Source organism: Lithobates pipiens, unplaced genomic scaffold (genome assembly GCF_037356315.1).
Source record: "Lithobates pipiens isolate NorthernLeopardFrog02 unplaced genomic scaffold, aLitPip1_a1.2 Scaffold_1, whole genome shotgun sequence".
Taxonomy (NCBI): domain Eukaryota; kingdom Metazoa; phylum Chordata; class Amphibia; order Anura; family Ranidae; genus Lithobates; species Lithobates pipiens.
Window position 1 is genome coordinate 86840261 of NW_027507685.1, and position 14295 is coordinate 86854555.

The following is a 14295-nucleotide window of genomic DNA, read 5'->3' on the forward strand; positions in this document are numbered from 1 at the left end:
GCTGTAATGTCTCAATTGGCTGTCCTGTACCCCATGATGGATGTGTCATCAGGTCAAAGTTCTTTTACACAGTAAAAACACGGAAGTCCGCTGGGCGAATGGCGCCAATAGTCCGCCGAACTTGCGGACCGCGAACAGCCGAAATTCGCCGCGAGCCGACCGCCGGGCGAACTGTTCGGCCATCACTAGCAGGGAGCGCCATCAGGTGTTCTAGGAGCATAAATGACACCTCTAATTTCCTAACGACCTATTACATTTGTGAAGGCCCTGGAGCACCAGGACAAATGGAATTACCCATGAAATGACCCCATTTTGGAAAACAAACACCCCAAAGTATATTCTATGAAGCATTATGAGTCTTTTGAACAGTTAATTTTTTTACACAAGTCTTCAGAAAACGTGGAAAGAAAATACAATTTTTTATTTTTTTTTTACACAAAGTTGTCCATTGATAAGATATTTCTAACGCATAGCATGTATATAGCAAAAATGACACCCCAAAACACATTCTGCTACTCCTCCTGAGTATTGCGATACTACATGTGTGAGACTTTTACACAGCCTGGCCATATACAGAGGTCCAACATGGAAGTGGTACCTTCAGGCGTTCTAGGAGCATAAATGACACATCTCATTTCGTTCCTACCTATCACACTTTTGAAGGCCCTGGAGCACCAGGACAATGCAATTACCCACAAAATGACCCCATTTTGGAAAGCAAACACCTCAACGTGTATTCTATGAGGCATGGGCTGCAAATAGGTACTCGGGTACTCCGACGGGCTGGTGACAGGTACTCCGTTACTCCGACAGGCTGGTGACAGGTACTCTGTTACTCCGATGGGCTGATGTCAGGTACTTTGTTACTCTGACGGGCTGGTGATAGGTACTATGTTACTCTGACGGGCTGGTGACATATACTTGGGTACTCAGATGAACTGTGACAGGTACTCAGATGAACTGTGACAGGTACTCAGATGGGCTGTGACGGGTACTCGGGTACTCAGATGGGCTGTGACGGGTACTCGGGTACTCAGATGGGCTGTGACGGGTACTCGGGTACTCAGATGGGCTGTGACGGGTACTCGGGTACTCAGATGGGCTGTGACGGGTACTCAGATGGGCTGTGACAGGTACTCAGATGGGCTGTGACAGGTACTCAGATGGGCTGTGACAGGTACTCAGATGGGCTGTGACAGGTACTCAGATGGGCTGTGACAGGTACTCAGATGGGCTGTGACAGGTACTCAGATGGGCTGTGACAGGTACTCAGATGGGCTGTGACAGGTACTCGGGTACTCAGATGGACTGGGACAGGTACTCAGATGGACTGGGACAGGTACTCGGGTACTCGGATACTCAGATGGACTGGGACAGGTACTCGGGTACTCAGATGGACTGGGACAGGTACTCGGGTACTCAGATGGACTGGGACAGGTACTCAGATGGACTGGGACAGGTACTCAGATGGGCTGACAGGTGCTCAGGTACTCGGATACTCAGATGGACTGTGACAGGTACTCAGGTGGGCTGACAGGTGCTCAGGTACTCGGATACTCAGATGGACTGTGAAAAGGTACTCGGGTACTCAGATGGGCTGACAGGTACTCGGATGGGCTGTGACAGGTACTTGGGTACTCGGATGGGCTGCGACAGGTACTCGGATGGGCTGGGACAGGCACTCGGGTACTCTGATGGGCTGGGACAGGCACTCGGGTACTCGGATGGGCTGGGACAGGCACTCGGGTACTCGGATGGGCTGGGATAGGCACTCGGGTACTCGGATGGGCTGGGATAGGCACTCGGGTACTCGGATGGGCTGGGACAGGCACTCGGGTACTCGGATGGGCTGGGACAGGCACTCGGGTACTCGGATGGGCTGGGACAGGCACTCAGGTACTCGGATGGGCTGGGACAGGCACTCAGGTACTCGGATGGGCTGGGACAGGCACTCGGGTACTCGGATGGGCTGGGACAGGTACTCGGGTACTCGGATGGGCTGGGACAGGTACTCAGATAGGCTGTGATGGGTGATGACAGGTACTTTGATGGGTGGTGACAGGGCCTCTTTATTGGGGGGGGGGGGGGTAATCAGTGTAATTGGTGTGTACACTGGGCGGTAACGAGATGTTACCGCAATCTCCTCCTCACACACGATTGGTGTGTGAGGAGGAGAACCCCGGTAACATCTCGTTACCGCGGTTTGTTTACATTCTGTGACCAGCTGTGATTGGACACAGCCGGTCACGTGGTAAAGAGCCAATTTCAATGGTTCTTTACTGTGATCGGGGTTGGGCTGTGTCAGGGTGACAAGCCGCATCCCCGATCGGCGCTCTGCACGTGCCCTAGGCGCATGCACGAGCCCTCTAATGGCACAGTACATGTGACCGGCTGTGATTGGACACGGCCGGTCACATGTATGGGGGGGTGGATGGAGAAGAAAATCCCACAGATCGGGGGACACACAGTCCGAGGGACACATCTCATCCACGATCGCCGCGCTGCGGGCCCCCAGGAGCGGCGAAATACCAAGGCCGTCATATGACGTCCACCCAGGATGGGAGATCCCCATCTGTGGCCGGAATTTGACTATGGCCCGGTATTGAAGTGGTTAAGAACAAAATATAACAGCAGCAATACATTTACAGGTGCCATGCTTTATATTTAACATGTTATAATAAATCATAAATCAGTTATAAAAAAAAAAAAATTATATAATAAAGTTTATCCCCATTACAGATCACTGAGGATATTCATGAGCCCTGGTCTCATCCCATCAAAGTATTTGTTCTGACCGGGTGAAGTGTCTCCATGTATCATGTGAGATTTTTAGCTTGTCTTCTGTATTTAAAATACAGCCACATTAGTGGTTTATATTATAAAACATTGCTACATTCACTATAATATAACAGGTGATGAATCATATCATTGTTTGCTCTGTTGCCCCACCGCCTCTCCTCTTGCATCAGCCACGTCTCTAGGCACACGAACCGTCAGCCCATCAATAGCTTTTGTCATACAGACCTGGCAGCCAAGACGAGACCTGTAAAGTTATAACACACACCACAGAATAAATTTGGGGGAAAAAAATATTTTTTTCTTATACATTTGACCAACAATGTAAGGACCATTCTTCCCACCAATGTAAGGAGCATTCTTCCCACTGACCACCAATGTAAGGAGTATTCTTCCCACTGATCACCAAGGAGCATTCTTCCCACTGATCACCAATGTAAGGAACATTCTTCCCAATCTTTTTTTATTAGAAGTCTTGCAATCAATAAGCATAAAATCACTATATATATATATATATATATATATATATATATATATATATATATACACACACACACACACACACACATATACATACACACATATACACATACACATATATGAAAATAAATATAGCAAATCTGCTCTCAAAAAAAAAAAAAGGCTTTACAGCAAAAACAAATCCTATTACGACTCGCACCATTACACCAGACATCAAACTTGTGAGGTCAAGAAACAAACCCGCACCCATTATGCATGCAGCCCTTCTTCAAAAAGAAGATGCTAACCAACAAAAGCTAAGGGAGTGAAAGAAACAGAAAAAGAAAAAAGCTCCTCGCCCACAGATGGGCAGTTCACCAAAGGCAGGTCCGATATTCCTCCACGCCCTTATCCAGACTGCCCGAGGCTCCCTGCCCTTCTCAAGACCCCGAATTTTCCCAACCTCACCCAGAATATCATGCACCACCACCTCAACAGAAAGGACTTTCTTCCGCAGGGTAATCTGGCACCGTGCATTCCATGTGAAGTAACGTACAACTATACTAACTAAAAACAGTGTATCAAAATCCCAGCGAGTCGGCACTGCCCCATACACCCACTCCTCATAACTCATGCAATAGAAAAAGGGGATGCCTAGAGCCCTTCCCACCCTTTTATACACCTCTATGTTAAAGTGACACTGCAGCAAAAAGTGGTCCATAGACTCCACATTACCAACACACTCCGCTCTAGGACAATCCCGATCATCCACAGGGTGATGCTGCAAGTTCCCTCTCACATAGAGTCTTCTATGAAAAGCGAGCCAGGCTTGATCCCTAAACTTCAAGGGGATTCTTTCTAAATTGATTAAACGCAACCCCTCCCTCATTACAGAGCCTGGGCAATCCCTTAAGGCCAGTGACACACTGAAAGCAGAGCACAAAATCCTCCTGGGGAGGGACTTGATATCCTCCACTGTCACCTGCCACTGCCAAAGTATTTTCAGACACAGGGCAACATAAGGCGGGAGCTTGCCATGTCGGACTGTCAGACTTTTCACTGGCCCGCCATCTTCCCAGCATCGCATAAAAGGCCTAAAACAAGATTGAAAAATACCCACCCATCCCGGCGGGTTCTCTGCTAGCATGTTACCAAGATTGTACTTTAAAAACAGCAGAGAAAAGAAAACTATTGGGTTGACCATTCCTAGACCACCCTCCTGCCTACACAGGTAAGTTACATTGCATTTGATCAGGTTCAGCCTACTTCCCCATAACAGTTGGAAAAAACAGCTGTACACCCTTGCATAGAGAGATACTGGCAAGATACAGACGAAGCTGACACATAAAAAAAACATTGGGACCAGGTACGTTTTGATCAAGTCAACCCTCTCCCTCAAGGAAAGCTTCCATTTCTTCCAGCTTGCTACTTTGGCATTGGCACACACCAACCTGCATTCCCAATTTCGATGACCATAGTCACCAGGACCAAATTTGAGGCCCAACACTTTCATTTCCTGTTGGGACTCTGGGAAGGCATCTGGAAGTTCGAAGGTTTTCATCCTCCTCACCCATCCAGAAAATGTCACTCTTTTCATGGTTGACTTTAGAACCAGAAGCCTCCATGTACTGCTCTATCATAGAGACCACCTCCTGCGCCTCCTCCGTCCCAGAGACAATAACAGACACATCATCGGCATAGGCCACAACCTTCAAAGGCGGCACACCAGCAATGCCCAAAGGCACTCCACACAAAGATCCACTCTCTAGCCTTCTTATGAAGGGGTCAATTGCAAATACATATAAACAGGGGGCTCAGAGGACATCCCTGGCGCACACCAGAGCCAACCTCAAAAGGCCGTCCAACCCAACCATTAACCAGTGGAAAGCTCTCAGCCCCTCTATATAATGTCTTCAGCCAATCTATAAACCTACCCTGCAGGCCGTATCTACCAAGTAGCAAATACAGGTACTCATGATTGACTCTATCAAAAGCCTTCGCCTGATCCAATGCCAGCAAGTACTTTCTCCATCCAGCAGCCCTGCATCGTTCCAAAGCCTCCCAGACAGCTAAAACCGCTGAAAAGGTACTTCTACCTTGGACCGAGCAGTGCTGAGGACTGGACAACAAATCGCCTGCCACTGACGACAAGCGCCAAAAAAGAATCTTCGCCAAGATCTTTCTATCAACATTGAGAAGACTGATGGGGCGCCAGTTCTCAATCATTGAGGGGTGTTTACCTTTTGACAGAAGAATCACAGCGGATTGCCTCATTGGGGGAGGGAGTGAACCCTCTTCTAGACAGCTATTATAAACCTCTGCTAAAAAGGGAGCCAGAATGGACTTAAAACACTTGTAGAATTCAGTTGTCAACCCATCTGGCCCAGGCGATTTTTTGGTAGTCAGCTTCTCTATAGCATGAACTACCTCATCCACTGAGATTGGTTCTGTCAAATCCATCAAAGACAATGTACCACTTCCCAATCCTGGAGTAGAATCCAGAAAGCTTTTCATCTTGTCCCGACAAAGGTCCTTTCTTCCCAGAAGGTCTGCGTAATATGATCTGAAGATCTCCAGGATCCCTGATCTGGACTTCACAAGGGAACCCGTACTATCCCTCAGGAATATGACTGTCTTAACTGCTATGTCTTGCTTACAGTTCTGGTAAGGATCAGGCGAGTGATATTTTCCATAATCCCTCTCAAGAACCAAGGAGGCATCGTGGCCGTATTGACACTTTCTAAGGCCGCGTACACACGGGCGGATTGTCTGCCCAACTAAGTTCGTCAGACAATCCGACAGACAGTCCGTCCAACTTTTGAATGAACGGACTTGACCACACACGATGAACAGACAGTCCGCTGAAAGCTTGCGCGATGACGTGTACAGCACGTACGACGGGACTAGAAATACGACGTCCAATACACTGCAATGCAACCTTCGGCGTGTAAATCCTTTCGGAGCATGCGCCATACTTAGTCCGTCCAACTTGCCTACACACGAGCGGACTGTCCGCTGAAACCAAGTTTGGACAGACAAAATTACGGACATTCCGAAAGACTTAGTCCGCCAGACTGTCCGCTGAAAAAGTCAGCTGAAGCCCACACACGAGCGGATTGTCTGCTGAAACACGTTTCAGCGGACTAAGTTGGACAGACAGTCCGCCCGTGTGTACGCGGCCTTAGAAGAAACTTCACCTCAGAGATCTCCCCTGGATCTCCTCTATACGAGACAAGACGATCAAGCTTCCTCTGCAAATGCTGGTAGGCAATGTACATATCAAGCTTCTTCTTCTTACTTATGGCCTTGAAAAGTCCAAACTCCCATTGTTTCACAAGTTCCCACCACTCTGGAGCCCCTGGAAGACGTTACCTATAACGAAACGGCGTAGGGAGGAGCGACGTACTGACGTCACCGCGATCTACGCTGGACCCGGAAGCGACGGGCAGCGTTACTAAGCCGGCCGGCGAATTTGTTTGTTTTACAAAGCAAAGTTTTTTCTACTTGATGTACCGTATATACTCGAGTATAAGCCGAGATTTTCAGCCTCTTTTTTGAGGCTGAAAGTGCCCCCCTCGGCTTATACTCGAGTCACCGCTGTCTGACTGCCCGAACAGCGTGTCGAGCAGACAGACAGCGGCCATTCTACCTTTCAAAAGCCGCACCTCCGCCTCCGCCTGTGATAGGCGGAACACTCAATTTCCCAGCAGTCAGTGTTCCGCCTATCACGGACATCGGCTCATCCTCGGATGAGCCGATGTCCGTGATAGGCGGAACACTGACTGCTGGGAAATTGAGTGTTCCGCCTATCACAGGCGGAGGCGGAGGCGCGGCTTTTGAACAGGGGAATGGCCGCCAGGGCGCCGACGAAGAGCGGCGATCCTGGCATGGGACGACACGGAGGCTCGGGACGGGACGACACGGAGGCTCGGGACGGGACGACACGGAGGCTCGGGACGGGACGACACGGAGGCTCGGGACGGGACCGGACGGAGGCTCGGGACACAGGTAGGCTGGACACACAAGGCTGCACGGACACACACACACACACACACACAGGGATGGATGGATGGATGGACACACACACACACACACAGGGATGGATGGATGGATGGACACACACACACACACACACACACAGGGATGGATGGATGGATGGACGCACACACACACAGGGATGGATGGATGGACACACACACAGGGATGGATGGATGGACACACACACAGGGATGGATGGATGGACACACAGGGATGGACGGACACAGAGGGATGGACGGACACACACAGGGATGGACAGGCATATCTCACCCTCGGCTTATACACGAGTCAATAGGTTTCCCAGTTTTTTGGGGGTAAATTGGGGGCCTCGGCTTATACTCGGGTCGGCCTATACTCGAGTATATACGGTAAGTGCAATCTTTTTTATTATATTAAATTTCGTGACTATATCACACTATGGCGATTCCTTTCGTTATTATATGTGCTGGGCAATGAGCGGTGTGGCCGTAGGATTTTTCTAACCATTGGAATAAGCGGTGTGGCCGTAGGATTCTTCTAACCATTTGAACCAAGCGCTTAAAGAGGATACACCCTCCATGCAGTCCTGACTCAGAGGAAGCGTTTTTGATTTGGCGATATCTGGTCTCTGAGATGGGATCAGTGTAGCTGGTAAGCGGCAGTAGTGTTGGTGGTGGAAGTCCTCTTTTTTCCTGCAAACTCTGATGACACTTTTCCTATATCGGTGTGGTGTGTTTAAAACACGTTGGAGATTACAAGCAAAACATTTTTTGTTGATGGGATGATGGACTAATATTTGAACATTAGTATATGCATTTCCCTGTCTGCACTTTGTTAATATTTTTTGATTTCATGCTTTATTTATTCACTCATTTGCTTCACATAGCATTTATCGGATCAGTATAGCGCAGCTTATTTGGGAATAATTATTTGAATTGTGGGTATCTCACGGTTAAAGCTGCTGCTGCGTTTATAATTCACAATTTTATTTTATTTTTTTTGTTTCATTACTTCACATTAAGTTTACATAGGAACAGCGCTGTATTTTTTAGGTTTTTATACCATCAAATCAGCCTCTAGTATGGATTCGTTACGCAACAGGATCGTCACTGATTTTATCAGAAATCACCTTTGGCACCAAACCACTCCACTGCGGAAGGCCCTATATTGCTCCCAGAATAAATCCAGACCCTCAGGCTTTACAAAGGATAAATCAAACTCATAACTCCCCACTGGGCAAATCAAAGCAAATATATCCAAGGCTTTAACCACTTGCTTACTGGGCACTTAAACCACCCTCAGTCCCAGACCAATTTTCAGCTTTCAGCGCTGATGCACTTTGAATGACAATTGCGCGGGCATACAACACTGTACCCAAATGAAATTTTTATCATTTTTTTCCCACAAATAGAGCTTTCTTTTGGTGGTATTTAATTACAGCTCGGAGTTTTATTTTTTGCTAAACAAACAAAAAAAGATGCAAAAAAAAAAAATCATGTTTAATAGTTTGTTATAAAATTTTGCAAACGGGTCATTTTTCTCCTTCATTGAAGTGCGCTGATGAGGCGGCACTGATAGGCTGCACTGGTGGGCACTGATGGGCTGCATTGGTGGGCACTGATAGGCTGCATTGGTGGGCACTGATAGGCTGCACTGGTAGGCACTGATAGGCATAGTTAAGGCGGCACTAATAGGCACAGATAAGGCGGCACCGATGGGCACAGATAAGGCGGCACTGATGGGCAAAGATGGGCACAGATAAGATGGCACGGATGGGGGGCACAGATGGGTGGCACGGATGGGGGGCACGGATGGGCACTGATAGGTACCACTGATAGATGGGACTGATGGGCACAGATAGGTGGCACTGATAGGTGGCTCTGATAGGTGGCACTGCTGGGCACTGATAGATGACACTGATGGGCACGGATATGTGGCACTGGGGTGCAGCACCTTTGTTGAGGCAGATTGTGGGCACTGCTGGGTGGCACTGTGGGCACTGCTGGGTGGCACTGACGGGGGGCACTTACTTTTTATTAATGTGGCACTGACAGGGGGCAGGTGGGCACTGGCAGGGGGCAGGTGGGCACTAGCAGGGCTGGCCGTGATCGGGACTGATGTCCCGATCATGGCCGCCGGTGATCAGCTTTTTTTTTCTCCTCGCGCTGTCAGCGCGAGGAGGAATAATAGCCGATTACCGGCTCCGTTATATCACATGATCAGCTGTCATTGTCTGACAGCTGATCACGTGATAAGGGGTCGGGATCGACCCCTTGCACGGATCGGTGATCAGGCGAGTCTCATAGACTCGCCGATCACAGAGCGCGCCGCGCGTGCCCCTCAGGGGGCGCGCAGGCCGCTCGTGCACGGGACTATGTCAATAGACGTAGTCCCGGAAAAGGAGATCCGCGCTGTAGCCGTCATTCGGCTATAGCGCGGGTCTCAAGTGGTTAAACCCCATTTCCCAAACCAGCTCAGCCACCCTCTCCCTTACTGGTGGGGTCCCCTCCCCCTCCCACTTCAACTGAACCACATTCCTCCTCCTGTACCCACTACCCATTCCACCACCAAACCTCCCCAAATTGTGGCCACTAATATTTACGAAATTCCCTCCACCCTCCTTGGTGCGACCCCCCAAAACTGATGCATAACTCCCCATATTCCTCCCAGCAGAAGAGACATTTGTGTGTTTTGAACCAACTGACGCATTTCTAGCAGATATCGATTGTACAGATTTGGTCTGCACAATCAAGTCTTGCCTCTGAGCAGAGAGAGAGAAATGTCATTTTTATTTTTCCCAGCAGTATCAACCCCTTCACCACCACCCACAACATTCATTGTTTTATCATTACAGTCATTCTTAATACTTGCTGGTATATTCACACGTCCTGCAGTCTTCCCAACAGTGTCAGTTCCCACTGCTGTGCTGGTGGAATCTTCAGCTGGCCTGTTCTCTTCCATCAGGACAGAACTTTCTCCAGAGGACAGTGCAGGCTGGACTGACACATCCATGGCTTCCATTGCACATGGTGCAGTATGCTGACCCCGTCCCCCACCAACATCAATCAGCTCTGCTGGAACACAGGGAAGCTCAGGTGAGGCAATCTCATTGCAGGTGTCAGTCATACTGTGTAAAACTGCAGCAAACTTGGTAGTGGGACTACAGGTCTCAGCAAATGCAGGCTTAGTAACATCCCTGCTTAGGGTTGCCACCTGTCCGGTTTTGACCCGGACAGTCCGGGTTTGAACACATGTGCCCGGGTTTCCACCCGTCGGAAACCCGGGCACACATCAACCGTCCTATGGCAGCCAGATCTCTGGCTCCGACCGCAACAAACATCCATGATCATCCCAGGCCTGCTATCAATGTTCAGTTCACACTGCCTAAACATCGGTGCGCTCCGAGTCTGAGCCCAGCTCAGCAAAGGGCAGCAGCGGGTGTTCTGTGATTGGCCGAGTAGGCTGCAGGTCATGTGTGGGATGGACCGGATGGGGAACATGAAGGTCCCTGAATAATTAGTCTCAAGCCGTAGCTGCTGGTCACATGTGGATGCAGGGCTGCACTGTGTCTGGATCATCGCGACAGCCCTGCATGCTCCGGAGTCCTAACCCACCCTGTGTGTCTGTCTCCTGTCCGTCTCTCTCATCCGCTCTGTCAGCCCCCCCCCCCCCTCCTGTCTCTCTATCTGCCAGACTCCCTCCCCTCTCCTCTCTGCCAGACCCCCCCTCTCCTCTCTGCCAGACCCCCCCTCTCCTCTCTGCCAGACCCCCCCCTCTCCTGTCTGTCTCTCTGCCAGATCCCCTTCTCCTCTCTTATCTCTCTCTCCTCTCTGCTAGACCCCCCTCCCCTCGCTGCCAGTCGCCCCTCTCCTCTCTGCCAGACCCCCCTCTCCTCTCTGCTGGACCCCCCTGTCCTTTCTGCCAGACCCCCCTCTCCTGTCTCTCTCTGCCAGACCCCCCTCTCCTCTCTGCCAGACCCCCCTCTCCTGTCTGTGTGTGTCTCTCTCTCTCTGCCAGACCCCCCTCTCCTGCCTGTCTCTCTCTCTCTGCCAGACCCCCCTCTCCTCTCTGCCAGACCCCCCTCTCCCGTCTCTCTCTCTGCCAGACCCCCCTCTCCTCTCTGCCAGACCCCCCTCTCCTGTCTCTCTGCCAGACCCCCCTCTCCTGTCTCTCTGCCAGACCCCCTCTCCTGTCTCTCTGCCAGACCCCCCTCTCCTGCCTGTCTCTCTCTCTCTGCCAGACCCCCCTCTCCTCTTCTCCTCTCTGCCAGACCCCTCTCTCCCATCTCTCTCTCTGCCAGACCCCCCTCTCCTCTCTGCCAGACCCCCCTCTCCTCTCTGCCAGACCCCCCTCTCCCGTCTCTCTCTCTGCCAGACCCCCCTCTCCTCTCTGCCAGACCCCCCTCTCCTGTCTCTCTGCCAGACCCCCCTCTCCTGTCTCTCTGCCAGACCCCCTCTCCTGTCTCTCTGCCAGACCCCCCTCTCCTGCCTGTCTCTCTCTCTCTGCCAGACCCCCCTCTCCTCTTCTCCTCTCTGCCAGACCCCTCTCTCCCATCTCTCTCTCTGCCAGACCCCCCTCTCCTCTCTGCCAGACCCCCTCTCCTGTCTGTCTCTCTCTCTCTCTCTCTCTCCTCTCTGCCAGACCTCCCTCTCCTCTGCCAGACCCCCTCTCCTGTCTCTCTTTCTGCCAGACCGCCCTCTCCTGTCTGTCTGTCTCTCTCTCTCTCTCTCCTCTCTGCCAAACCCCCCTGTCCTCTCTGCCAGAGCCCCCTGTCCTGTCTCTCTCTCTGCCAGACCCCCCTCTCCTGTATCTCTCTCTCTGCCAGACCCCCCTCTCCTCTCTGCCAGACCCCCCTCTCCTCTCTCCTGTCTCTCTCTCTCCTCTCTGCCAGACCCCCCCTCTCCTGTCTCTCTCTCTGCCAGACCCCCCTCTCCTCTCTGCCAGACCCCCCTCTCCTCTCTGCCAGACCCCCCTCCCCTCTCTGCCAGACCCCCCTCCTCCCTGCCAGACCCCCCTCTCCTCTCTGCCAGACCCCCCTCTCCTCTCTGCCAGACCCCCCTCTCCTCTCTGCCAGACCCCCCTCTCCCGTCTCTCTCTCTGCCAGACCCCCCTCTCCTCTCTGCCAGACCCCCCTCTCCTGTCTCTCTGCCAGACCCCCCTCTCCTCTCTGCCAGACCCCCTCTCCTCTCTGCCAGACCCCCCTCTCCTGCCTGTCTCTCTCTCTCTCTGCCAGACCCCCCTCTCCTCTTCTCCTCTCTGCCAGACCCCTCTCTCCCATCTCTCTCTCTGCCAGACCCCCCTCTCCTCTCTGCCAGACCCCCTCTCCTGTCTGTCTGTCTCTCTCTCTCTCCTCTCTGCCAGACCTCCCTCTCCTGTCTCTCTCTCTGCCAGACCGCCCTCTCCTGTCTGTCTGTCTCTCTCTCTCTCTCCTCTCTGCCAAACCCCCCTGTCCTCTCTGCCAGACCCCCCTGTCCTGTCTCTCTCTCTGCCAGACCCCCCTCTCCTGTATCTCTCTCTCTGCCAGACCCCCCTCTCCTCTCTGCCAGACCCCCCTCTCCTCTCTCCTGTCTCTCTCTCTCTCTCCTCTCTGCCAGACCCCCCCTCTCCTGTCTCTCTCTCTGCCAGACCCCCCTCTCCTCTCTGCCAGACCCCCCTCCCCTCTCTGCCAGACCCCCATCCTCCCTGCCAGACCCCCCGCTCTCCTCTCTGCCAGACCCCCCCCCCTCTCCTCTCTGCCAGACCCCCCCCTCTCCTCTCTGCCAGACCCCCCCCCTCTCCGCCAGACCCCCTCCTCCTCTGTGCCAGACCCCCCCTCTCCTCTCTGCCAGACCCCCCCTCTCCTCTCTGCCAGACCCCCCCTCTCCTCTCTGCCAGACCCCCCCTCCTCCCTGCCAGACCCCCCCTCTCCTCTCTGCCAGACCCCCCCTCTCCTCCCTGCCAGACCCCCCTCTCCTCTCTGCCAGACCCCCCCCCCCCTCTCCTCCCTGCCAGACCCCCTCTCCTGTCTCTCTCTGCCAGACCCCCCTCTCCTGTCTCTCTCTCTGCAAGACCCCCCTCTCCTCTCTGCCAGACCCCCCTCTCCTGTCTGTCTGTCTCTCTCTCCTCTCTGCCAGACCCCCCTCTCCTCTCTGCCAGACCCCCCTCTCCTGTCTCTCTCTCTGCCAGACCCCCCTCTCCTCTCTGCCAGACCCCCCTCTCCTGTCTGTCTCTCTCTCCTCTCTGCCAGACCCCCCTCTCCTCTCTCTCTCTCTCTGCCAGACCCCCCTCTCCTCTCTCTCTCTCTGCCAGACCCCCCTCTCCTCTCTGCCAGACCCCCCTCTCCTGTCTCTCTCTCTGCCAGACCCCCCTCTCCTCTCTGCCAGACCCCCGTCTCCTGTCTCTCTCTCTGCCAGACCCGCCCTCCCCTCTCTGCCAGACCCCCCTTCCCCTCTCCTGTCTCTCTCTCTCCTCTCTGCCAGACCCCCCTCTCCTCTCTGCCAGACCCCCATCCCCTCTCTGCCAGACCCCCATCCCCTCTCTGCCAGACCCCCCTCTGCTGTCTCCCTCTCTGCCAGACCCCCCCTCTCCTCTCTGCCAGACCCCCCCTCTCCTCTCTGCCAGACCCCCCCTCTCCTCTCTGCCAGACCCCCCCTCCCCTCTCTGCCAGACCCCACCTCTCCTCTCTGCCAGACCCCACCTCTCCTCTCTGCCAGACCCCCCCTCTCCTCTCTGCCAGACCCCCCTCTCCTCTCTGCCAGACCCCCCTCCCCTCTCTGCCAGTCCTCTGCCAGACCCCCCTCTCCTCTCTGCCAGACCCCCTCTCCTCTCTGCCAGACCCCCTTCCCCTCTCTGCCAGACCCCCTTCCCCTCTCCTGTCTCTCTCTCCTCTCTGCCAGACCCCCCTCTCCTCTCTGCCGGACCCCCCTCTCTCCTGTATCTCTATCTCTCTCCTGCCCCTTTTTTACCTCCCTCCCCCCACCTCTTTCCCTCCTCAGGTGATGGGGGCCCTAATCATTTCTAACAGCAGCCTGTGAGTGAATGCTC

At 53.0% G+C, this 14295-nt stretch overlaps 1 protein-coding gene across 1 annotated transcript in view; it reads right to left on the bottom strand.

Annotated features, from left to right (window-relative positions):
- Positions 1-400: 400 nt before the first annotated feature.
- Positions 401-14295, bottom strand: part of LOC143942677 (adrenodoxin-like) — a 126666-nt gene continuing 112771 nt past the window's right edge. Inside the window, exon 4 of the mRNA XM_077464089.1 lies at positions 401-3043. Within this exon, the coding sequence (XP_077320215.1) occupies positions 2926-3043 (118 nt within the window). The 3' untranslated portion in view covers positions 401-2925. The remainder of the gene's footprint in view (positions 3044-14295) is intronic.